The sequence below is a fragment of the Uloborus diversus genome, chromosome 4, assembly GCF_026930045.1.
Source record: "Uloborus diversus isolate 005 chromosome 4, Udiv.v.3.1, whole genome shotgun sequence".
Lineage (NCBI taxonomy): Eukaryota > Metazoa > Arthropoda > Arachnida > Araneae > Uloboridae > Uloborus > Uloborus diversus.
The window spans coordinates 117,857,481-117,883,133 of NC_072734.1; the positions used below are offsets into that span (position 1 = coordinate 117,857,481).

General features: G+C 35.1%; 1 protein-coding gene across 1 annotated transcript in view; it reads left to right on the forward strand.

The window, feature by feature from the left end:
* LOC129219677 (potassium voltage-gated channel protein Shab-like) overlaps positions 1 to 25,653 on the forward strand; it is a 252,789-nt gene that overhangs the window by 209,118 nt on the left and 18,018 nt on the right. Inside the window, exons 4-5 of the mRNA XM_054853953.1 lie at positions 1,355 to 2,215; positions 17,245 to 17,472. Coding sequence (XP_054709928.1) covers positions 1,355 to 2,215; positions 17,245 to 17,472 — 1,089 coding nt within the window. The remainder of the gene's footprint in view (positions 1 to 1,354; positions 2,216 to 17,244; positions 17,473 to 25,653) is intronic.

Here is a 25,653-nt window from a genome sequence, read left to right on the forward strand (position 1 = left end):
ATTTTTTAAAGTTAAAATATCAAGTTCTATTTAAAGTTCTAATTTTGGCATCAAATTGAATCTAAATATTAAAAAAAATATTTTAGGAAATTTTAAATACTCATTCTTGAAACAAAAGCAAGCAAGAGAAAATTGCAATTTCGTTGCCAAAGACAACGCTCATGTTTGAAGACGATAAAAGGGTTTAAGGAGGTCCGGGACACATTTGAAAAAAAAATTATTAAACGGTTTATAGTTTTGAAATTTTTTGCACTGATTCACTATCTTTTTAATAAGCAAAATCATAACAAAAATATATTTTTTAAATATTTATAAATTTAATTTACTTAAAAAAAGGGTTGCTTTAAATGCAAAAACTCAAAATATTCTTCGTCAGTTTTCATTTTTTTTTTAATTATGCAAAAATATCTAAGCTTCAATTTTTATTCGGCAATTTAAAAAATATCAATTCAAAAAGAATATTTGAAGAAAACTTTCGAAAAATTCTAAAATACTTTTTCTCTTTCGAACTTTGGCGCTTGAGTGAGCTTTCGTTGTAGAAAATCACTCTTCGGTTAAATTAAAATGAATCGGTCAAATATTTTAAATAGCGTTCTTAACTTAAAGCCAGATTTGTTTAATTACATATTTTAAAAATGCAAAACTAATAAAATGAACATAAACTATCCGTTAAGGTGCAGCTTAACAGAATGTGTTTATATCTATGTAAAAAAATGTGTTTGTCTATGTGTGAGTGTGTGCGTGCGTGCATGTGTCAAGGTTATAAATACATCATAAATATTCTAGTACTTCGCGTAAACTTAATTGAACCATTCAAACGGTTCTCCTATAAAACAATTAGGATTAGGACTATGCAGTCGTAGAGTCTTTAAGTGATGAATGTTTTTAAATTTATATACTCTTCGTCTATTCGGAGGTTTCGAGTATTTTGGAGCTTTCTAAACTAATATCATGGTGAATACACTTTTTGCATCAGTTTGACAAAGATCAAGTTTTAATTATATGCCAGCTTGGAACCACAAATTTTAGGGAAGAACAGAAAATAAATCTTGTTTTGTATGTCGTGTCTATTTTCCTATCCTATTATTGAAAGTTAAAGAAAAACGATAGCTTTCATGCTTGAATTTTCCTGATCCAAGAAATATGTTTTGAAATAGCGAGTACAGGCTTTTTTATTCCCATTTGGATTTTCTCATATTTCTTGCATTTTCTTCTTTGCATGATTCCTCTTTTATTCAATAATTCTTGGAGTTCATCCCTTTTATTCCTTTCCTGCACTCCCCATCAACCAATCTCAGCACCATTCTTTCCTTCTTCGTCTGCGCGCCCGGTCTAAGTTCCGGCCTTCTTGCAGGTGGTGGGTGTGATCTCGGTTCTGTTCATCGTTTTATCAACGTTAGCCCTGACCCTGAACACTCTGCCGTCGCTGCAGGAACAGGACGCCAAGGGTCATCCGATCGACAACCGCGAATTGAGCATCGTGGAAGCCGTCTGCATCACGTGGTTCACCCTCGAATATCTCCTCCGATTCCTGTCGGCCCCCAACAAGTGGAAATTCTTCAAGGGGCCCCTGAATGTGATAGATCTGTTGGCCATCCTGCCCTACTTTATCTCGCTGTTCCTGATAGAGACTAATAACAGCACGGAATCCTTCCAGGATGTGAGGAGGGTGGTGCAGATCTTCAGGATCATGCGGATCCTCAGAATCCTAAAACTGGCCCGCCATTCCACTGGGCTACAGAGCTTGGGATTCACACTCCGCAACAGCTACAAGGAGCTCGGCCTGCTAATGCTCTTTCTGGCCATAGGGGTCATGATCTTCTCGTCCTTGGCTTATTTTGCCGAAAAGGATGAACCAGAGACCAAATACACCAGCATCCCAGAGACTTTCTGGTGGGCCAGTATCACCATGACGACGGTGGGTTATGGGGACATCTGCCCGACCACGCCCCTTGGCAAGGTGGTGGGCACTGTGTGCTGCATTTGCGGGGTGCTCGTCATCGCGCTGCCCATTCCCATCATCGTCAACAATTTCGCAGAGTTCTACAAGAACCAGATGCGGCGGGAGAAGGCTCTCAAGCGTCGCGAGGCCATGGAAAAGGCCCGCAGGGATGGCAGCATCGTTACCTTCCGCCCGGTCAACTTGCGGGACGCCTTCGCCAAGAGCATGGACCTCATCGATGTGCTGGTCGACACCCAACACAACGTCAGCCAGGTGAGTGCTCCTTATGGTCCTCAACGAATTTGGGCAATTCAAATTGTCATTCTCCGAAAGGTCGACTTTATCATCTAGGAAAATTCATTTATGACACTTAACAATAGCACCTAAAGTACCTACCGTACCAAAAGGTCAATTCTACCACCTAGCAAATTGCGTTTGGGACACTTAACATAACACCTCCAAGTGCAGGAATGTCCTATTTATCACCTAGCAAGTTACGTTTGTGACACTTAACGTGACATTTCAAAGTGCCTGCCGGTCCGTTTTCCTACTCAGAAAATTGTATTTATGATACTTGACGTAGCACCGCAAAGTGCCAACGTACCAAAAGGTTCACTTTATCACCTAGAAAGCTGCACTCAGTCACTTAACATTACACCTTATAAACCGTAGTGTACAATGGTAGCAGTTAGCTATAAGATGGTTGACTGACTTGTATACCACTACTAAACGAGGTTCATTATTTTTCACTCCAAATATTGATAAAATTTACTGTTTATGTGTATACTTCGTGTGTCTTTTCAGTCATTGGTTTGGACCGAACAAATAAAAATGATGTTGTCGTCAAGTGACTGGCACGATTTGAGAAAGCATTTTTTGTTGACTGGCGGAAGATGCATTAGAAGGAAGAGCTTGCATTACCATTATAATGTTAAATAAGTAATATTACCCATTAAGGCGGGTGGGAGAAGTTATCACGCTACAGAAACATTTTCATAATTATTTTCTAGTGATTAAATTCAAATTCATTGTCTTGTCAGTCATCGGTGACTGACTACGATAAAATCTTTGGTTAAGAGTGACAAGTGCTCTGAAGTTTCAGAAAACAATCAGTAAGAGACACTCGATATCGTACAACACAGAAATTGCGCGCAGCTGCGGAACGAGCCTTCACCGTCATGACTCCGGAGGATCGCCGCAGAATATCTGCGAGAATGTGGCGGGAACAATTTAGCTGTGTTACGACATGGATGATGATGTTTATACCGATGCTTATGACTCTTGAGATTTCAAGGTAATTGTATATATAAAGAAAATGTTAAGGCAACTATCTAAAAACTAAAATAACTTTATTTGGATTCTACATACGAAAGGGCTTCCAAATTGCCCTTGCTATTCGAACTGCCACGAGACCACCCACATCAACAAAAATCAAGCTATCGAATGCCACGAATCCACGATCCATGAACAGAAAGACATCTAACTAAATTGAACCAACAGGTGGAAAATTTGCATATCGAAAAGCACCCTCTTGCGCATAGGTATACTTGACGATTTTTATGGAGATTTTCCACAGCTCCCCACCATGAACTCTAAGAGTTCATCAATAGAACCTATAAAAAGAACTATAACAAAGGCAAATACATAAGGAAATTCTTCTCCTCAGTAAACAATAACGAATGCAATAACTATAGGTTGCTAAATTATAAAGATTAATATACCATAAACCATATGGTTACAAACTTATATAAAATGTAATTTCTATTTTTGAATTTTTTGTTCAGACATATTTACAATTTTAAACTTAAGTTAACAAAATTAATTTTACTATAAACAAGAGCTTTTTTTTTTTTTTCAAAATTAATGAAATATTTAAGCAAATTATTTTAAGACGTTAATCAAAGTCCAACATTACAAATACTTCAAAATTTTGAAGGAAAAAAAAAGAGTTTAAAACAAATTATTTTCAATAAACTTTTCGACTGATTAATCATAAAAAGGATACGTGAAACCAGTTCATTCACAAAGTTCAAGGGGATATATCAGCTGCACAGGTTTTCTGAAAAGCCCCTTTTTGGTTTTGACGACACAAGCTCTGATATGTCCATCTCTACTTTGAAAAGTTTCTTGAACGATTCCCAAGTCCCATAGTAGTTTAGATTTTGAAGTTCCTTCGACGAGCACTACATCATTCATCTTTACTTCTTTGTGAACGTTAGGCGATTTGAAATGGTGAACTGTTTTCAAATTAAGTAGATATAGTTCTTTCCATTTAACCCAAAAATGTTTCAAAAGTGTCGTTTGATACTGCTTTCTTTTTAATAAGGACTCTCTTGTTGACACTCGATTAACTAACTCAGCAAAATTAAATGGATAGTCGTGATTTTTCCTTCCATATTGCAAAAAGTCAAGAGGAGTTAATGGCTTGGGCTCAGAAAAATTATCAGTAACGTATGTTAAAGGTCTCGAATTAACGACGTATTCGATTTCAGTCAAAACAGTTGAAAGTTCTTCAAACGTGAGAAGAGCTTTTCCGAGAACTTTTCTGAGTGGATCTTTCACTGATTTTACGAGACGTTCGTAAAATCCGCCCCACCAGGGCGCCCTTTCTACGATAAACTTCCAATTAATGCCACGTGAAGATATAAAATCTTTAAATTCCGAATCTTGTAGAATGTCATAGAAGTACATTAGATCTTTATTTGCGGCTTTGAATGATTTTGCGTTATCCGAATAAACAACGCTGCAACTACCTCGCCTGGAAATGAATCTTCTAAAGGCTAGTAAGAAATGCTTTGTAGACATGGAGGACACTAATTCTAAGTGAATTCCTCTAGTTACAGCACAGGTGAAAATTGCAAAATAAGGCTTTTTAACTTCCTTATCACATTTGTAAAGAATAGCTCCTGCAAAATCAAGGCCACAAATTTCGAAAGGTGGGTTCTCTACAATTCTGTCTTTCGGAAGTTGCGCTGTTATTTCGTTTGCTGGTTTGGATTTGTATTTTCTACAAATGAAGCATTTTCTAAGTACTTTCTTCACGAGTTGTCTCCCCTTCGCTATCCAAAACTTTCTTCTAAGCATTACTAGAGTAGCTGTTACTCCGATATGAAAGTTCTTAGTATGCTCATGTAAGATTAATAATTCCGAAAATTTAGAGTTTTTTGGTAAAAGGATGGGTTGTTTCTCGTCTAGAGAAAATTCTGATTCATCTAATCTCCCTTTTATTCGCAAAATATTCCTGGGATCTAAGAAAGGTACTAGAGAACGAATTTTTGAACCATTGCTAACTTTTTGATATCTTTCTAAATCGACTATTTCTAACCAATAAGCTTCTTTCTGGGTTTCTTTAATCCAGTATTCTTCAGACAATTTAAGCTCATCTGTTTCGAGAGCACCTTTATTTTTCGACGTATTTCTTGCGTTGTGTATAAATCGAAATACGAAGGCAGTTACTCGCAATAGTTTGAGATAACTGCTAAATTTATCAATGTTAATGAGCTTTTCGCGATTTTCGAGGATTACTTCATTTTGCGAAACTTCTCCAAATTTACTTTTTAGTTCTAGGTCATGATTGCTGACGTTTTGGGCCTCTATTTTTGGCCAAAACTGCTCTGTTTGGCTAAGCCAGGGTGGTCCGTGCCACCAAAGTTGACTATCTTTCAATTCCCGAACAGATATTCCTCTGCTTACAATATCGCTTGGATTGTCCCTCCCAGGACAAAAATTCCATTTCGGTGGTTCAGTCAGTCTTTGAATCTCCTCTATCCTATTTTTGACGAACGGTTTGTAACAGGACGGTTCTCCTCTAATCAAATGGTAAACTATAGAGGAATCCGTATGAAAAAAGCAGGACTTCTCAAATTTTAAAGCTTTAGAGACTTTAGCACACAACCTGGCAGAAAGCAGTGCTCCCATCAATTCCAACCTCGGCAAAGAAAGAGTCTTTAACGGGGCAACCCTGCTCTTGGAAGTGATAAAACTAGTTGTTATATTCCCGTCAGTCTTAATGACTCGAAAATATATTACAGTTCCGTAGGCCTTTTTAGATGCATCCGAAAAGGAGTGCAGTTGCACATCAACTGTGTAGGAGTCCGTGAAATGATAAAAGCGAGGGATTTCAACTAAACTTCAGTCCTTCAGTTCAAGACACCATTGTCTGAAAGGTTTTTTGATAACTTGGGGCATTTCCTGGTCCCAAAGAAGACCCATTTCCCAGACGCGTTGAATGAGAATTTTCAAACGAATTACGTAAGGAGCTACAAATCCTATAGGATCAAAAATTCGACCAGCAACTTGCAACAGGAATTTTTTTGTATCAATTCCTTTCGATACAAGGGATATCAGATTTTCTACGTTAAAATAAAATAAATCCCTCTCAGCGTCCCAGGAAATGCCTAATACTTTATAGTTTATCATGTTTTGACCAATTGGGTTTGATGACGTTTCAGTAGAAAACCCGTTCTCCTCCCAAAGTTTTCGCAATTCAGCAGAATTAGTAGCCCACTTGTGCAAGGGTATATTTGCTTCTCTAAAGATCTGGACGCATTCTAAACTAGTTGCGTATGCCGATGCAACAGTATTTTGACCTCCTATGATGTCATCGACGTAACAAAATTTGTTTAACAGTTCGTGAGTTTGCGGAAAAATAGAAGAATACTTCTTCAAATGGTGTTTAATAGTAGCACATAAGAGAAAGGGGGAACTATTTATTCCGAAGAGAACACGATTGAACTTTAGAACTTCTAAAGAGTCTGAAAAGGAATATGGATTTTCAGTCCAAAAGAACTTTGTTACATTTTTATCCGAGTCGTCAATTGCTACATTCAAAAATGCCTGTTTAATATCAACTGTGAACGCAATTGGATGCTTCTGAAATGATAACAAAAGTTCAAACAAATCAGGATACAAATTAGGTCCAATATGCAAACTATCATTTAACGAAAACTTGCCCTTTTTATGCGAAGACGCATCGAAAACAACTCTCAGCTTACTAGACACCCTATCATCTCGAATTACTGCCCTGTGGGGCAAATAGAATTCTGGACTATCTGCTACACTTGATTCAGGAACACGCTCTACAATGTTTTGCTCTATGTAATTATTTACAACCTTCCTATACTCGGCATACAAAGAATGATCATTTTGAAACCTGTAGCACAATTTTGAAAATCTTTCATATGCTACTTCGTAATTGTTTTCAAGCGATTCTTTAAAATTATCCTTCCACACTGTCAAAAATGAAACGCTCAATTTTGACGATTCGGCAATCCTCGAGCACTATTTCGTTATTTTCGACGATCCTTTCGTCACCGAATCACGTGATATTTGACGAAACCAGAAATCTCAAATTTTTGACGAAATTATTTCGTCCCAATTTCGTCATATTGCAGTGCATTCTGGGAATTTTTGTTCCAGTCTTGTACTTGCTTGTTAAATTATCTTACGGAAATTATCCTACAGGATTCATAAAAAAGGTTAGTATTTATTGAAATTTGTATGTGCAATGTGCCTTCTTTTATGTATTCTTACATTTTTGTTCAGTGTTGTGTTTATTGTTGTATTTAAAACACATTAAAATTGAAAACGAACGGTTCGATTAGGTTTAGAATTCTGTGTGTTGTTAACTTTGAGTCACCTCCACGTTAGGCTTAGCTAGCGTTATTTTTTTTTATTTGAAAAAGAGAATATTGGTTTGTTGACATTTATTTTCAAAAACGTACTTCCTTTATTTCGTTAAAAAAATTACAAACATGACTAAAGAATTTGTACGAATTTAAACTTACAAAAAAAAAAAAAAAAAACACTCCACCGTAGCTAAACTAACACAGATGATATACAGCGCTTTTATAAATGGCATAGAACTTTGAAGCTTTTAATTTCAACGTGGAATATATTACATGGTTATGTGTTTTCATTCTTCTCCATGAATTTTACAAAAATAATTCTGTTAAACGAAGTGTATTTTTTAGTTTAATAGTTCAAATTTGTTTCATTCCGCATTTTTATTTTCTTAAAAAAATACTATGTACCAATCCCCCAGTAAGTATTGATATTTTTTCTTCTTCCACTCTACATTTAATGTTTTTTTTCAATATAATAATTAATACAGTAGTTCCCAAAAGTGTTCGCAAACTTATCATTTTCAATGAAATATTGCTATACCCATTAGTAAAAATTATTATTTTGGAATGGGTAAACAATATTACAAAACTTCATGAAATATTTAAGTAGCAAAATAAAATTGATTTTGAAGAAATTAATAAGAACTTTATAACACAAAAGTGTTCGTAGAAAATATTTTAAAATAATTGTTTAGCAATCTTTGAATAAAATCGATGAAACTCGAGGGAAAAAAAAGCGCTTGATGCAATAAAAAATAAATGCAAACCGTTTATATCAGCTTTTGGATCCGAAATGATACCGTCTTTTATTTTGTTAAGCTCGTAGACAAGACTTTTAAATGCTTATCCCATGTTGTTTATATAATCTCTTTCCCTGCAGCAGATGTTTCTAGCAATAAGTGCTTATGTTCATTATTTGTGGAGCCTTTTTTTTTACTTGCATAAAACATGAAGTAAAGTAAATATCAATTTAATACAAATCATTTTAAGATAGAGAAAATATTAATTTACATAAAGAAATCTATCTTTCTGCTTGATATTTCAGCAGAATATTTTCAATATTTTTTAAAAAATTTCCGCAAATTAAAATAAATTATTGAAAGTAGAGTTTTAATGTTTAACCTCGATTTAAAAAGAAAAGATAGTATAGCAGCATGTTTGAAAATTGTAATAACAATAATATGCATTTTTTGTTTATTTTCCCACTTCATACACTAAATTTATAGGTTTTTCTATGTCAATTTGTGTTACATGATTTGTCATAATTATGAATTTTTCCATTATACATAGTTTCTACAGCTAAAATAAATGCAGCATTAATTTTATTGCCATATTTGCCGCCTGAAGGTATTGTCAACAAAAAGTGAGAAATCCCGGTCTACATTAAATCAGACTAAGAAGCATTTTATAGATGAACTTCCAATAAATCCAAATTTTTTGTTGGAGCTGTGATTTTGCTGGATACAAAGTAAAATGTCTGAAAATTTAACCGAACTTCAATTGAAAAATTGAAAGGATAATGAAAATATATGAAAAATTAAAAGGATAATGAAAATATATGATAAGAAGTAACAAGTTTTGCTTGTTTGCACCACACTGGTCCCTATTTTCATTATAAATCTTTGGAAAAAAAAATCCATTGATATCAGTCAATTAGTTCTCAAGACACAAACAAACAAGGAAATGCACTTTGTTATTGGGTTTCCCCTATCTTTGGCAGCTCTTCTTCCTTGGTGTTTTTTTTTTATTTACTGCGTGAAAATTGCATATTTTAAAAATCAAATATGCTTTTTAAAAGGTGATACTCCCTTCGTCTCCGTCCCAAACTAGTAAGTAGAGCTACGTTTGAATATTTTTGTACTAGTGATTGATTCTGATGATTTTATGATTTTGTTCGAATATTTTTTAAAGATTTCAAGGTACTATACTATCAATTAAAAACTTTACTTGGCAAGCATTCCCTCTTAAAATCATTACCAGCTGAGTTAAAAAAATCCGAAGTACACACGCCCTTAAGCTACGCCCCATTTTGTAAGTACTCTACCCCCAGTATAGCAGAAAAATCAGTTTCTTTTTCCTACTAAATCCCTATCCATCAGCTAGAAGGTAGCTTTATGTAATTATTAGTTAACTTATGAAATGGAGCTTGGCTTCGAGTGTTGGAGCCCTGGGTTTTTGACTCGAATTTTATAATGGTTTAAGGAGGTAAAGCTCGGTAAGTAAATGTTGTTTATTGATAACATAGCACAATAAAATCTCTGAAAAAAGTGCAAATAAAATCATAATCACCAGTTTCAGTACTACTTAATTCATAAGTACTTTATTAGAACTAATTTGAGTAGGGGGAGAGAGTACTTCAGAAAACATTCGTGAAGAAAACGGAACACGAAAATCGAAAAAAAAAGAAAAGAAAAACGGTGTATTTTGGCTATCGGTTAAAATAAAAAATAAATTAAAAAAAATCACAGATCAACAATTTTCGCACTTTTGATTTTTTTATAGCTCAAAAAAATGAAAATTCACGACTTGATGTGCAAAAGAATTAACTCGTTTAATGGCTAAATAATGCTGATTCTTGATAAATTGAAGAAACTCTAATTCTAGAATATTATTCAGAAATTAATTTCAGAAACTAACTGAGAGTCTATCTGCCTAAATAAAAATTTTGTTCATCCGCTGTAAAAATAACTCATTCTTGCAATCTGCTTGAAAAAAGCTGTCAGCATTGAAATCATCATATATTTTGAAAAATATGAAAATTAAATCAGATGCTTTTCAAAGTCACAAGCGAATCGTTGCTTTTTAACTTAAGGAAAAAAAAAAAACTCAGATTTTGAAAGATATCGTGAAAACATGTTTTATTTCAGAAATAAACTGATGAATTTAATCGTAAAACTTTCCTCGAAATAGAAAAAAGATACATGTGCATGAGGGCATACACCCATGGACTTAAACCTTTACTTATTATGTTATATATTCTCTTTTTAAAACTTTTTTTAGGATGGATCCAACATCACGGAGATAATTGGAACAAGGACAGACGAAGACTTTTTCATAATTATAACAATATTCTAAATGTTCGTATATTATACATTGATTTCATGTTACACATGTTTGGAAATAAAAATAAAAACTTAGGGGTGAAAAGCAAAGGTATATTTTTATAATTATTTAACAAACATTACACTAAATTAATTTTACCGAAAGATTTATTTCACATCTGCATTTTTTTAAGATTTATATTTTCAAATACCTTTTGCAATTTTGGCAGAGAATTGTTTTCAAAGTATGAAGTATGAAATGCATGCAATAATAAAATTCCTGTATTAAAAAACAGGAATTTTATTATTGCATGCATTTCATGTGGCCAAATAAACATTCTACATACAAGCAAAATTAATAAAACAAATAATTAATTAGAAAAAGAAAAAGGTAAGCTTTTTCTTAAGATTATCTAATTTTATTTTCTGTATCTAATTTTAGAACAAATATGTACTAACTTAAAAGTTGTCCAATTTATTGTACTTTTTCTTTGAAATTTGTGGTATAAGTTGGATAAAAATCTTTTTTTTTTTTTCTGGAATTTTTTATGCGATGCAATGAAGAAACTTCTCAGCAATTTTCTCCCGAGCATATATCGATCTAACTGTGCATAAAAGTGGCACATGATTTATTTTTCCAGAACCCAATGTCTGCTGAGGAAGTAGCACTTTTATATTCCCAGTAGGGGCAGGGCGATGTAGGAATTTCAACATCGTGATGCATCGCCGTCCTTACATCGCGATGTAGCGATGTAGTTCAAACAGTTTGAAATATTCTTTCCGCTTTAGGGGCACCCCCCCTCCCCAATTAGGGGAGTTTTCCTTACAAAAATCAAGGCTTTTGTCAGATCTTTTTCTAATTTGGCACATAGGTTCTTTAATCACATGGGGTAGTACCCCATATGAATACTACCCCATGGGAAACTATCCTATGTGGATTTCCAGCATCAAAGGATATCTGGGCCGAATCTGGAAAAGATCCGACGAAAACTGGATTTTAATAAGGAAAACTCCTATGGGGTTTGCCACACATAGCGGGGCGAAAACTACACTATGAGAATGCCGAAACATCAAAAGACAAATGTACCAAATTTGGAACAGATCAGACAAAAACTGAGTTTTTTTAAGACCCCCCCCCCCCACACACACGTGGTTTCCCACTCCATAGCGGGACGAAGACGGGAATTTCCGAGCGTCAAAGGATATCTGTGACAATTTTGGAAAAGGCATGATAAAACTGGTTTTTTGTAAGAAAACCCCTCATTTGGTGGTTGTCCCCCATAGCGGGGCGAAAACCACCCTATGAGAATTCCTGAGCATCAATGAACGAAACTCCATGCCAAATTTTGGAAAGATCCGACAAAAAATAAGTTTTTTTTCAAGGAAAACCCCATCGGGGTTGCCACCCCCCCCCCCCACCCATACATTGACGAAAGCTAACCTCCGTGAATTCCTGAGCATCAAAGAACCTCTATGGCAAATTTAGAAAAGATCGGAAAAAATGTTTTTTTTATATAAGGAGAACCCCCAATGCGGTGTTGCTCCCCCCCCCCATCATGGAGGGTTGAAAACTACCATGTGTGAATTCCCGAGCATCAGAGGACCTCTGTTCCAAATTTGGAAAAGATATGATAAAAACTGTTTTTCTATAAGAACCCCTCCCGTATGGGGGTTGCCCCCCATAGCGGAAACAAAACCACCCTATCAGAATTCCTGAGCATCAAATAGCGAAACTCTGCCAAATTCGGAAAGATCCAACAAAAACTGGATTTTTTGTAGGAAAACTACCATAGTGGTTGCCCTCCCTCCCATAGAAGACCGAAAACTACCCTGCGTGAATCCCCGTGCATCAAAGAGCCTATGTGTCAAATTTTGGAAAGATCCGACAAAAATTGGATTTTTTCAAAGACCCCCCCCCATCGCCCCCCCTCCCCTTATAAAGTGATGAAAACTACCCTGCGTGATTCTTGAGCATCTAAGAACCTATGTGGCAAATTTAAAAAAGATCGGACAAAAACTTTTTTTTTAATACGGAGAACCCCCAATGTGGGGTTGTCTGTCCCCCCCCACCCCCACATAGAGGGACATAAACGACCTTGTGTGAATTCCCGAGCCTCCAATAACGAACCTCTGTGCCAAATTTGGAAAATATCCGACAAAAATGAGATTTTTTGAAGGAAAACCCCCATTATGGGGGGGGGGGTTGATTAGATATCATGGGGAGTTTAATCTGCAATGATTTGTTTTACCTTTTTTAAGAAGTTGTTTGTTTGCATTTTTACATAAATAAAAATTCGCTTGACATATTTTATGTGCCTCTTTTTTTAACAATTACTTGTCTTTTTTTTTGATGGGGGGGAAGGAGGGGGCTGCAGGCCCGTTGTTTCAATTTTTTTCCAAATATGAAAAAGAGTCTGTACTCAATAAAAATGTTACAGAAAACGAACTAAAACAACGGCCAGTCATGTATAAAAACATGAATGTTCAAAAATCAAGACGGGAGGGGGGGTCAATTGACCCCCTGACCTCGTAAATGACGGACCTGTGAAAGTGACTATACGTAATAAAGTGGGAAACTACGGTGGTAAGATTCTGAAGTTAGGATTCGATCACACGCACACGAATCTTATAAAATACAGTCGAACCTCGTTATAACGAACTTAAAGGGACCATTAAAATCGATTATTATAAAAAGTTGATTCGCTTTATCCAAAAAACAATAAACAATAAGACAAAGATTGCAAAAAAGTTCATTTCAGCAGTTATTTGTTTTAAGCGTGTTCGAATTAATGAAGTTCGACTGTATTCTCAAAAAAAAAAAAAAATTAATGTGCTCAAAGGAAAAAAAAGGAAATAAATTTTCTTAAAAATTTACGAAATTAATGTCCTCATATATGACGAAATTAATTTGACGAAACTAATGCTCTCAAAACTACGAAAATGATTGTTAATTTGACAAAACTAGAATGAAGAAATATTTCGTTACATTTGACGAAATTCGCATCCTCAAACCCCTAACAAAAGCAGTTTCTTCAATTTGACGAAATGTTCGCTCGGAGCATATCCCTGGAAGTGGTTTCGTCAAAAACGAAGAAAATTTCGTCAAATTTGAAAGTCCATTTCTGAGAGTGCAAGGGAGTTTAACTACATATCTACCATCTTGGAAGCGAATACTATCTTCGAATTCTCGTAAAATTTTGTTATCATTACAACTTACATCATCGTTAGCTGGTTCGATTCCAAGATTTTCTAGTTGCCAAAATGTCTCTAATTGTTTTGAAATGTTTTCCTCAACCATTACTTTCATGGCGAAAGAATCACCTGAATTTCTATTTGAAGAGCCTGATATTCCAATTAAACACCACCCATAGAGCGACTCAGCAGCTACAAGTTTTCGATTAATACGTTTAATTCTACCTGTCATGACGTCATAATAGTTATCAGCACCAATTAAAACTGAAACACTAGCGTCCTTATTCGAAGTATCAGCTAATTTCAAACCTTTCAAATGCTTGCTATAAATGGAAATATCTATTGTAGGCGGCGGAATATGTGCCGCGGATATTTTTTCTATTTCTAACGCCTCGATTTCCAAATACGAATTCGGATCTTCTTTATTTTCCAATCTTATTTTAACTACATTAAACGTTTTTTCAATAGGAGACTTATCTCCGAAGGAATAAACTGTTAGATTTTCTTTTCGAATGATGGGAAGTTTCAACAATCTTGAAAATTTCCTATCTACAAAACTTCTTTGAGCCGCTGTGTCGACTAACAAACGACAATTTCTATATTCATTATTATAACGAGCAACGACCGATGCGGTTTGCAATAAAACCCTTTGCGATTTGTTTTCAGTTTGACAAGAAGAAACGTTAGTAACATTGTCATCAGATTCTTCTTGGGGCGGGGTGAAAGTTGTTTTATCCGAATTCTGATAAAACCGATAACAAAGTGTTTTGGGGTGCGATTTCAAACCACAAAACGAACAACCTTTTTCTTTCTTAAGCTTTGGACAAGAAGAAATTGAGTGTCTATTCGAAAAGCAAAAAAAGCAAAGTCTATTTCTTTTCAAATAATCCCGTTTCATTTCTATGCTTACCGAGTCACACGAAACTGAATCATGCAAGTTCGAACCACAAAACACACATTTTGAACTAGCAACTGTATGATTGACTAAGAGTTCAGCCGATGAAGAATTGAAACTTTTCTGTTTTCGAAAAGTATCTTTTGTAAAAGATTTTGACCCGGAAGCGCCTCGATTGCGTTCTTGGAGCGGATGGGTCGAATTTTGTTTTTCTTTTATGGGAGAATGAAAAGATTGAGCTCTTTCGCGACTTTGTATTTCTTCACCTAAGAACTCGAGAAGAGCTTTCAAATCCCAGTTATCACTTTTATTCTTTCTACTAAATTCAAGAGTTAATTCAGAGGGCAATACTTTCAAAATTATCGGTGTTAAGAGATTACCGTACGATTCTGAATTTATTCCCAAACTTTCTAAATTCCTGATTTCAGTTTCAGCTTTATCGTATAATTTTCTCAAACTGTTCGTATCACTTGTATTTTTTATGGGAGTCATGTTCAAAAGCGATCCTAAATGCGCATTAATGAGCAAATTCTTTTGTCCGAATCTAGATTTTAAAAGTTCCAAGGCTGCATCATAATTACTTTCTGTTAATGCGAATCCGGAAATTGCTTTAGCTGCAGCACCACCTACTAAATTCTTAAGGTAAATAAGCTTCTCAATTTTAGATAAGCCGCTATTTTTATCTATTGCATTTTCAAACTGACTAATGAATTCTAGCCAATACCTGTGGTCACCGTAGAATTTATTAACAGTTAGTTTTGGCAATTTAATTGACGACCTAGCTTTTTGATGTACTAGACCACTAGTTTCCAATGTTGAATTGGATAAATTAGCGGGGTTAATAGTAGGAGGTACAGCCGGAGGTGTTAGAGCTGCTATTCTTTGAGTAATTTGACATTTATAGAAAATTAAATTTTCCATGAAGTCTTCACATTGTTGCACCTCTTTTTCGATATCTTTTGCTTCGATTACATTAAGAAGCTCATTATCAGCCACTTTAAGACAGTCAATTTTATCAGTTAATTGATTGTATAATACTTCTAAATTACGCACATTAGTTTCATTTACTAAAGTGACGTCTAAACTTTAAACAAACTTAGTGGCACTGCATTTAAGCGCTTTACGCTTATTTTTTATCTTTTCAGCATCCATACTAATTGACATACAAATTGAAAACAAATAACTCACCCAAATTTCTTCAGTTACTATATCCAATGGTATGAAACAACAACGATGTCAATATAACATAAAAAGCACATTACTATTTGACGAATTCTAACTATCAAACGGTTGTGCAGTACCTTGCGGCCGATGCACCATAAAGAAAATGTTAAGGCAACTATCTAAAAACTAAATTAACTTTATTTGGATTCTACATACGAAAGGGCTTCCAAATTGCCTTTGCTATTCGAACTGCCACGAGACGACCCACATCAACAAAAATCAAGCTATCGAATGCCACGAATCCACGATCCATGAACAGAAAGACATCTAACTAAATTGAACCAACAGGTGGAAAATTTGCATATCGAAAAGCGCCCTTTTGCGCATAGGTATACTTGACGATTTTTATGGAGATTTTCCACAATATAAGAAACATTCAACCATAACGAAAATAATGTTGAAATTAAACGGGGGGTATGCCCGCTTCCAGGCCTCTCTGTTTCTTAGTACGTCAACACTTTTTTTTTTTTTTTTTGCAAATTCGGATATAGCAAATACTTGTTTATAGCTATCTTCTAAACCGGTTCGTTGAGAGATTGTTGTTGTGGGATTCGCTGTAATAATATTGCTTTATTTAAAAGAAAGACGTAGACCGAAAGATTTGTATCTGTTAGTGTTGGTATGACAAAAGAAAGAAAAAAAGAAGGAAGAAAATAAAACAATGCAAAAAGTATATACTGAGGCAAAAGGAAACTGCAGTTTGTTCCCTATCAAACAACCGAAAGTCAAATCTTCCATAATCAGGTACTCCCAGGAAACTATTGGATGCAACGCACAAAATTTTGTCCCTCAATTCATTCAAAATTAAAGGAAGGATCTCAAGTTAAAACATTGAAATTCTATTCACATATACCACAATATACTTAGAAAATTTGGTTTCTATAAATATGTCCGTCTCAGGTGGGCTTTCAAACGCAACTACAGTTCTATTTCGTAGAAATTCCCTTAAAAAGTTGAAAACAGTGTTTTACCATGATTTGTTGTCAAATTATAGTGTCACATCTAAAATTGAGATATAAATTAGAAATCACTGTCAAATCTAATCATACACTGTTGCCCAGTTTTAAAAAGGCAATAGAAACGTCGGCGTCAACTAAAAGTGGATAGCTCTATTCCTATGGAACCGGTTTTCGCTACAATCCATTCCTCCCTACATAGGGAAAAGCGGATTCATTTCAGATGTACATGAGCCGGCTTTTGGTCAGTGTAAACGCGCCCTATGATTACAAGTTGGAAAATTTGTTGCAAATGATCTTTCCCAATGAAGTTGATGATCATCTAAAGAGAACTTGTGTCCATTTTAAGGCCTGTCTTTGTTCTCAACAGGTAGACGCCGGCAGCTTAGAAGAAGAGTCTCTGCATTACACCACGACGGGCACCGGCTGCTACCGCAACCACGAGCACGGCTTCAAGCCACCGCCCCAACCCAAGGGGGAGGACAATGCCACTTTCACGACGGGAGCTGACCTGGCTCCTGGCACCATCAACCCCAGCGCACACAACATGCTGGACGTGCCCAGACCTGTAGAGGAACTGCCGGCCATCAAGTCGCAGGTGAGATTATTATGCGCCTGACGAAAAATGCTTTTTTTTCTTTCTGGTATGTTCTTCACGGTCGTTTTGTTGTTTTAACGTCGAGTCAAGAAAAACTATTTTCTCCTTAAATGGTGGTTTTAGGTAATGTGCCAATTATAAGCACATGAAAAACGCAGTTGTTATTGCTTTTCCTAACTGTCCAGCCAGCCAATCATCTAGACCAGCTCCATGAGTTCGAAGACGTTCAAAAAAATCCAAAACAAGTAGAAGGCTCAGTCTCAAATCTTTCTTCTTCAGTGTCATGCTGGAGAGCTGAGGATCAGGAGTCCTTTCTGAGGTGTTGCATTTCTTTAGAGGTAGAGAAGTTTTTTTTTCCCGTGGTCAAATCTAAAACACTTTAGGTGTCAATTAAATAGTCTTAATGTTGCACTATGTTGGGCATGGTTACTCTCAAAATTCCAAGCACCTCCCGCCTCCCGGGTGCTTGAAATTTTACCAGTTGTGAACTGCTGAGTACAACGCCAGAAAGAGGCAACAGCAAATTTTACTGTTGGAAACACAAAAGCCCTGAATCGTTGAATAAGTAGCTACACGTCCGCCATCTTGGGGCTAAACGCCACGTTCTTCCTATGTCTTCTATTAGAAGCATGTATAGGGGAGGGAGAGAAGACACCTGTTGGCTCGAGCCCGAAGGGGGCCCGAAGTTTTTAAAATGAGAGATGAAATATATGTAGACGTAGGGATAAACAATATCAGGGTGACGTAAAAGTCATTTGTGACGGTCCCCAAAAATTCTGTGCACGCCCGTGTCTGCTATAATAAAGAATCGTGTTTTGCTTCTTGATTGTAGTACTTCTTGATTGTATATTAACATGGATTTAATAAAAAACCACAATCAAGCAACAAAACCCGCTACTTCCCCATAGCAGACATAGAAAGAGAGCATTGTTTAGCCCCAAGATGGCGGATATGTCCTTGCTGTCCATTGTACAATTCAGCGCTTTAAGAAACGCAAATACTATTTGATGTCAGGTACCTTCATAAGTACAGTGACTAAAAGAGGACCTTTATGTGAAAGTCACGTGACGGTCACGTACGTCACCGCAAAGTCATCCACAGATAAGAGCAACTCAAGAATAGCAATTCGGAACGATGTTACAATGTGACGTTACAGCGACGTCTTTACAAGGTCACAAAGGGATAGGTCGCAAAGTAATTGTTTCTGCGACGTCTCATTGAAGTCACAGGCAACATGTCATAAAAGTGTATTGCATGACTCTAGTGAAACGTCGCAATTACGTCAGTTTGTAACTGTAACCATTGCGACTCATAATGACGTCTCATTTGTTTTTGACTTTTTTATTTGTTTTGATGTATATTCAGAATTTTCGGGTGCAAAAACTCTAGCACTTATCCCCTAATTTTCCAAAATTCACCGATATAAATACTTTACAAGGCCCCCTGTGTTACTACTTGCTAGCTATTTGTAGTAAAATAAAGGTCATGGCTAAGCTGTTCAACTTTCGGATACTGTGCCCCCGGCGACTGGAACAGGGTGACGCTGCAACGCCCGTACAGGTTCTAGAAGAAGAATGTTAATTATCGCTTTCTACAAGAATCTAGAACAAAAAGAAGAAAATACAGTTCCGAAAGAATTAGAAAGAAAAAGTAAAAACAAAAAACACGTTACACTATATGAAAGCGTCCTGAGTAGTTGAGAGGTCAGTCATATTTGCTCCGGCAGCTAACTGCGTCTCAGTACTCAAGATTAATTTGAATCTTTTATCCTATGTTTCACTCGTCATTTTTAAATTGACCACTTTGTTTTCAGCATTCCTTGTTGATAATTTATAATAAGTATTATGACTATTCTAATGCTGGTTTACCTTGCAGACTATTTTTTAGGTTTTTAACGTGCGTCAAAAACAGCTGGAAAAAAAATCTACTACCGGGTTTTTCCCTAGAGACGAATAAATACAAATACTCTGCCACTATCTGCGGCATTTTATCAGAAAATTGCGTTCATCGTAACACAGATAATTAAACAGTCGTTAGTGAATGTCTTAAGCATCATTCATTATTTTTAAAGGATTTCTAACTCGCCGAAAGCGGCTGGTCCATTCATAAAACTTGTTGATATAGGTAGTCTATTTCCTTCGTTTATTATGAGAAGTAAACTAAAATAGGATTGAAAAGTTGGGAAAAAGTTCTTATGTATTCTAAGCAGTCTAAACAAAACAAAATGTTATATGAAAACTGAAAGCATGAAGGGAATTAAATATTGGAATAAAATTGAATACAAGTCTATAACTGGATTATGCTGTAATGGAAATAAGTTCCCGACCTATTCTAGAAAGATTATTTTTTAAGTCACCAAGTCTCGGATTAACTGCAATATTTAAAAGGAAAAGAAAGTTTTACTTGGAGATAAATCTATTATCTTGGAAAGTATTTAAAAGCAAGGAAGAAAGAAGCATTCAGTTTTTTACTAGTGATTAACCGATTTTATGAAAAAATTTTAGTACATCGCCAAACCTTGATGAATTTATTTATTAGTAAAATTGATTGATTTATAATGTCGTATTTTAATAAGAACTTGTAGAAAAGTATAAACTAAAAAAATAATTGTCGCCAAGATAACTTTTAATCAATAGGTTATATTATTCCAAGGAGTTAATTTTCACATGTGTTTTTTTTTTTTTTTTCAAATGAACTGACTAGGGTTTGGAGTCGGTTGTTCCAAGAAGGCGGCACAATCTAACTTTCTCTATAAACGTGACTGCTTTGTCTGAAGAAATAGGGCTAGGATCTTTCGAAAATTTGTATACAATCGGTTATCTGTTGGTACTTTTAAGTTTTGGTGGTAATATCTTCGAGGAGGAAGACGTAACTGAGTTTTTTTTTTCTCCATAAGCGTGACGGGACTGCCTCAAGATGTACTGCAAAAGATTCATACTAAAATTAGTATGCGTTAAGAACTCAAATGAAAATGGTGCTGATTTTTTTTTCATTATTATTATTATAGCATTAATCACTTTAAGAGACGAGAAAAGTACGAAATCGAACTTAAATCTCAGTAATCACTACTGATCTGAAGAAAAAATGGAAGGATTCAAATAAAAATGTTTACACGGAAGTTAATTTTTTTAAGCTTTAAGCAACTTTCCCCTGGAAAGGGATGCGATCGAATCTTTTTTTTTCTTTTTTCATTGTATATGACTGTTATATCTTGAGGAGTTATGCAAGAAATGAAGCAAAAATCGTCATATTGATGGATCCTACTAGGGACTCATGTTGATTGCTCTTTGTGTCAATCGCTTTAAAAAGGGTGTCGCAATCAAATGTTTATCTTTTTAAAACTCCCGTTTTACTTCACAGAGTCAAAAAACTTCGGTCATTTATAATGCAAAGAGATTTTAACTAGTCAAAAAATAGCTTCCAAGCATGAACTTCATAACCGCCTCCTTTTTTAATTCGGTTAAAAATGATTGAACGTTATAATGCAATAAGCTGTGGACAAAATTGCCAACTCTTTTTACTAAAATAAAGTGTAGTAAGTCAATTGTTAACTTTGCAGAGTAGTTACTGGAGAGAGAGAACTGGGTCTTCTAGTTTCTTTTAAAAGTCAATCATACTAAAAAATTTGGAGTGAAGTTAACCCACAAGGCGCAAAGTTACCGTAAATGAAACCTTAATTATTCTTTCAATAACTGAAAACATAGGAAAATTAGCAAACTTCCGTATGGGTAATTCTATTTATAATTTCCTGCACAACACATTCTATAAACAAGAATTGAATAAGTACTTTTGTGCATGAAAGTAAAATAAGATATAACAACGTTTACTTGCACAAAAGTGCAAATTACTGCAGGCTCGTGTTTCGGCGTTACAAGGAACGCATTTTTCATAGCAAAAACACGTTATCTGCTGTAATCTGCAATTTTGTGCAATTAAACGCTGTTTATATCTTATTTAACCCTACAAAGAGTCCAAAAATAATACATTCTTGTTTCATTGAATGGACTTTATGAAGAACATCGACTCAACTTCTATGTAATGCAATTAAATTTTGAAGAGTTCCAGAAACCGTTACTTAAAATTAGGACTCGACCGATGCATCGGCGCCGATGGTTCAACAATTTAGCCATCGGCATCGGCGGCCGATGCTAACTTGCAGGAAACATCGGCCCATCGGCCTTAAAAACATCGAAAAGCCGATGGAATTGGCCGATGTTTTTGAAAAAAAAAGAACCTTTGTTGTTTTACTTTTTAATACAAAGTAAAAGGAGTTATTGTTTTCATACAAAATTGTTTATTTAAATTTCAGTATGAATTTCTATTTTAGTCACCCCTGAAAGAGATTTTAATACTGCATTCAGGTACCAAACAAGTTAATCATTGCGTTGTTTCTTGCGGCTGGATGTACGTATGTATCTCTCATAAGTCATAACTCAAAAATAGTAAGCTGTAGAAGGCTAAATTTTCGCATGTTGGATGTGCGCACGCTCCAGTTGTGCACTTCCCTTTTTGTTTTCAATCGGGTGTTCTAAAAAGCCTATTAACTGATTTTTTGTGGCTATTAATTACTTATTTCAATGCAAAACTAACATAGCGTCTCAGACTGACGATCATTTGGTGATGTATTGCCGAAATGGAGACCATGGAAACAAATATGAGATGGCGAAACCGGTTTTGTTTCATTTTGTTAGATTCCCGTTGAACCGACGATAATTTTTAATATTTCGATATTTGTAATATGAACCACAGTAATGCAATCTTTTCTGTATCGCTTCGGCGGAGCTACAAGTTTGGGGCCCATCGAAATACATTTTGGGGCCCTATTTCTCTATCACAGAAGTGTGTAAACATTTACCATAAGCATTTATTTGTAACTCCTGCGGTGCCCCTATGGTTATGGGGTCTCTCGCGCAATTGCAACTTATGCTATATTTTAAATCCGCCACTGCACGTCAAAACAAACTCGGGTGCAAATTTTAAAAGGGTTTTTCTGCTGAATGTTTATGTTTATTTTGAACTCTATTTTTTACGACTATTTTTTGTATTTCCGAGAACACTTGCGTGCCCCTCTTCCCACTCCCTCAATTTCTGAAATTAAACTCTAGTTGTACTTCTGAGTTGTTTAAAACTAACACCATTCATAAAATTAAAGTTTTTTTTCAAGCTTTGTCTATTGTTTAGGAAGAATTTAGAGTATTAATGTAAGAAATTGATTAAAGACGTTTTGAATGGTGACATAATTCGGAAAACAAAGGGAGTTTTGAATTTTTTTCTTCGGAATTGCTGAAGTAGATTCAGAAACTCTTCCGAGGCGTTGGTGGTAGCGGTTCTGTACTAAAAATATTAAGTCGAAGTTGGAGCCGAAGTTTAACGTTGTGAGTTACTCCAAAATCAGAAGGTGACCCCCCTAACCCATCCTCGTCGTTTCAAGCATTTCTTAAATATTTAGCGATTCTTTAGTTTGGTCAAGAAATGCCATTTTGCGTATTTCTTATACTTGTTTCACCTATATTTTGTAATGCGCCATCTTTTTTGCATCATTAATAGCGATTGATTTTTTTTTTTTCTGTAGTAAGTAACTATTTTTATGTATTTATTTAAAATCAATGAATAAGTTATTTTAGTTTTCATCATATGTTTAATAATATGTTATAGAAAAGTTTCAAGGATTTTCTATTATGCAATTTTTTAAATTTCAGAAAATTATTGTTAAATTGAAAAATTTAATTTGAACTTGTTTGTAGTGCTTCATAAAAGATTAAACAATCATATTGTTCAATATTACGTGAGCAAACATCAGATCAAGTAGTATATGTATTCAGTATATGTATTCAGTTATTAATTTGGTGGTGTAAATAGAGTTTGTTTATTGTAGCTGCGTTTTAGGAATCTCGCTGCTTTCATGGCTATTTCTTTTTTCCGCGAAATTTACGTCACTGTTATACATTTTATGAAAAATGCAAACTTTTCTACTCATAAATTTTAAATGAGTATAAAAATATTCCTATTATGATTTAATATTGTACTTTATCTGTTACCTTTTTTGTTTAATTTGATGACTAAAAAATGTCTACGTGCAATCTTTCCACTTTAATTGCGTAATTTGTTGACGATTTCATAGTTTTATTCTTAATTTTTTTTTTTTTGAATGATTAAACAACATAATTTAATATTTTTTAACTATGTTTAGTTTACCTAAATCCATACATTATTACAATATTACTGAAATCTTAGTTATATGTTCAATTAAAAAAAATCAATTGTTTATTAAACAGTCTCTTTGTTTTTCTTCCTTTTTTTAAAACTGTTGTTCTTTGTCTTCCATCATACAGCAGTCAAAAAAGGAGAAGGATAACTACACCCTATACATATTGTACGTAGTAAGATCCAAAAGTTCGGGGGACAAGCTGTATAAAACCTTAGCCAGAATAGTTCACATTACCGAAGCACATCCACCTTCAAAAGGTCATCTTGAGCGACTATGTACTTCTGCCAGTGTTCGTATAACTTTTGGAAACACTCCTGGAAACCATTTTTCGCTAACTTCTGTGATGCAGCTTTATCTTCTCCTGACGGAAGAAAGCGGCGTCCGTGCAAATGTTTTTTTTTTCTGGGAACAGGTAAAAGTCATACGGAGCTAAGTCCGACGAAACGTTGTGTTATTTGTTTGTCTTATCGGAGTATTGACCAATCGAACCGTGCAACCTCAACATGAAAGTCGCCTTCTTCCCCACGATGAAGTTAAAACAGCAGCGCAAGAGGCCTTACAGGAGGTTGCGATAAATGTCTTCCAGGAATCCTTCTAAAAGCTATTCGAACGTTGGCAGAAGTGCATAGTCGTTCAAGGTGACTATTTTGTAGATAGATGTACTTCGGTAATGTGAACTATTCACGGTAAATTTTTATAAAACTTGTCCTGAAACTTTTAGATCATACTACGTACGTATGAGTTTTCAACTTACTATTTCATAACGTTTTTGAGTGACGTAAGTTGACGCGCATGAAGACATCACAAGAGAATTTGCGATAATTTACTAAGGAGACGTTCAAAATGGATATTTCGGTCATCTATGTGTTCTTAGGTACATATGCATGTACATGTGCGCTGAAAAAACTTGTGAAGTTTAAATTAGATGATCGTAAAATAAAAATTTAGGTCGAAATCTGATTTTTTTTTGGGGGGGGGGATTACAGTTCCTTATTCGTTGAAAGGATGTAAAGTGAAATGAATCAATGATCCTTTAAATCCCTGACAATCTTATCAATTTTTTTCTGTTAATTTTTTTTTTTTTTTTGCCATCGGCCAACAGCATCGGCCATCGGCCATCGGCAATCGGCCATTTGGAGGAAAACAATCGGCCATCGGCCATCGGCCACCTTTGAACAATCGGCCAACAATCGGCATCGGCCCATCGGCCAAAAAATGCCATCGGTCGAGCCCTACTTAAAATAAGGTTTCTGTGTCGTAAAGGCACACGATAGAAGTGAATCTTTTATCTTTACCTTTTTTTTCCAAATCGCGCCTGACTTTGGCATATTCACAACAAAATTGTATATTTTAATGAATAAAATAGATTATGAACAACTAGAAAACTAAACAATACTCGATTTCCGCTTTTAAATTGCTCTTTAAGACAATGTGAAATAACAATGATTAAAAAATTAGTTTTGTTTAAAAAAAAAGAGGTAACAAACTATTTTCAAAGCGCACTTAAGCAATGTGAGTTACACTTTTGAACAGGTGACTTTAATGAAAGAAATTTTCTAAAACCTGCGTTTTTTGAAAAGCATGACATGAACAAAATCCGAAAATATATGCTTGCTTAGGTTCAGCCATAAAATTAGCGTAATAAATTTATTTTAAAAACCTTTTTTATAATTACTATTGGTTTTCATTGTTTTTGGCAACAATTAAAAAACAACTACGTTACTTCCGTCACACAAAGAGATTGCGGATCAGAATTTCAAAGCCCTCGCATAAAAAGTTTCCCTGCAAATATATTTTTTGCTTAGTAACGGACATATCTTCTATGATACGTCCGTTATACTTAGAAAAAAACAAACATTTGAATATTGTTACTGGAAATCTTCAGAATTTAATTGCATTACATAAGAGTATTATAGTCCCCGTTCTTCATGAAATCCATACATTGAAACAAGAATGTAACATTTTTAGAGTTT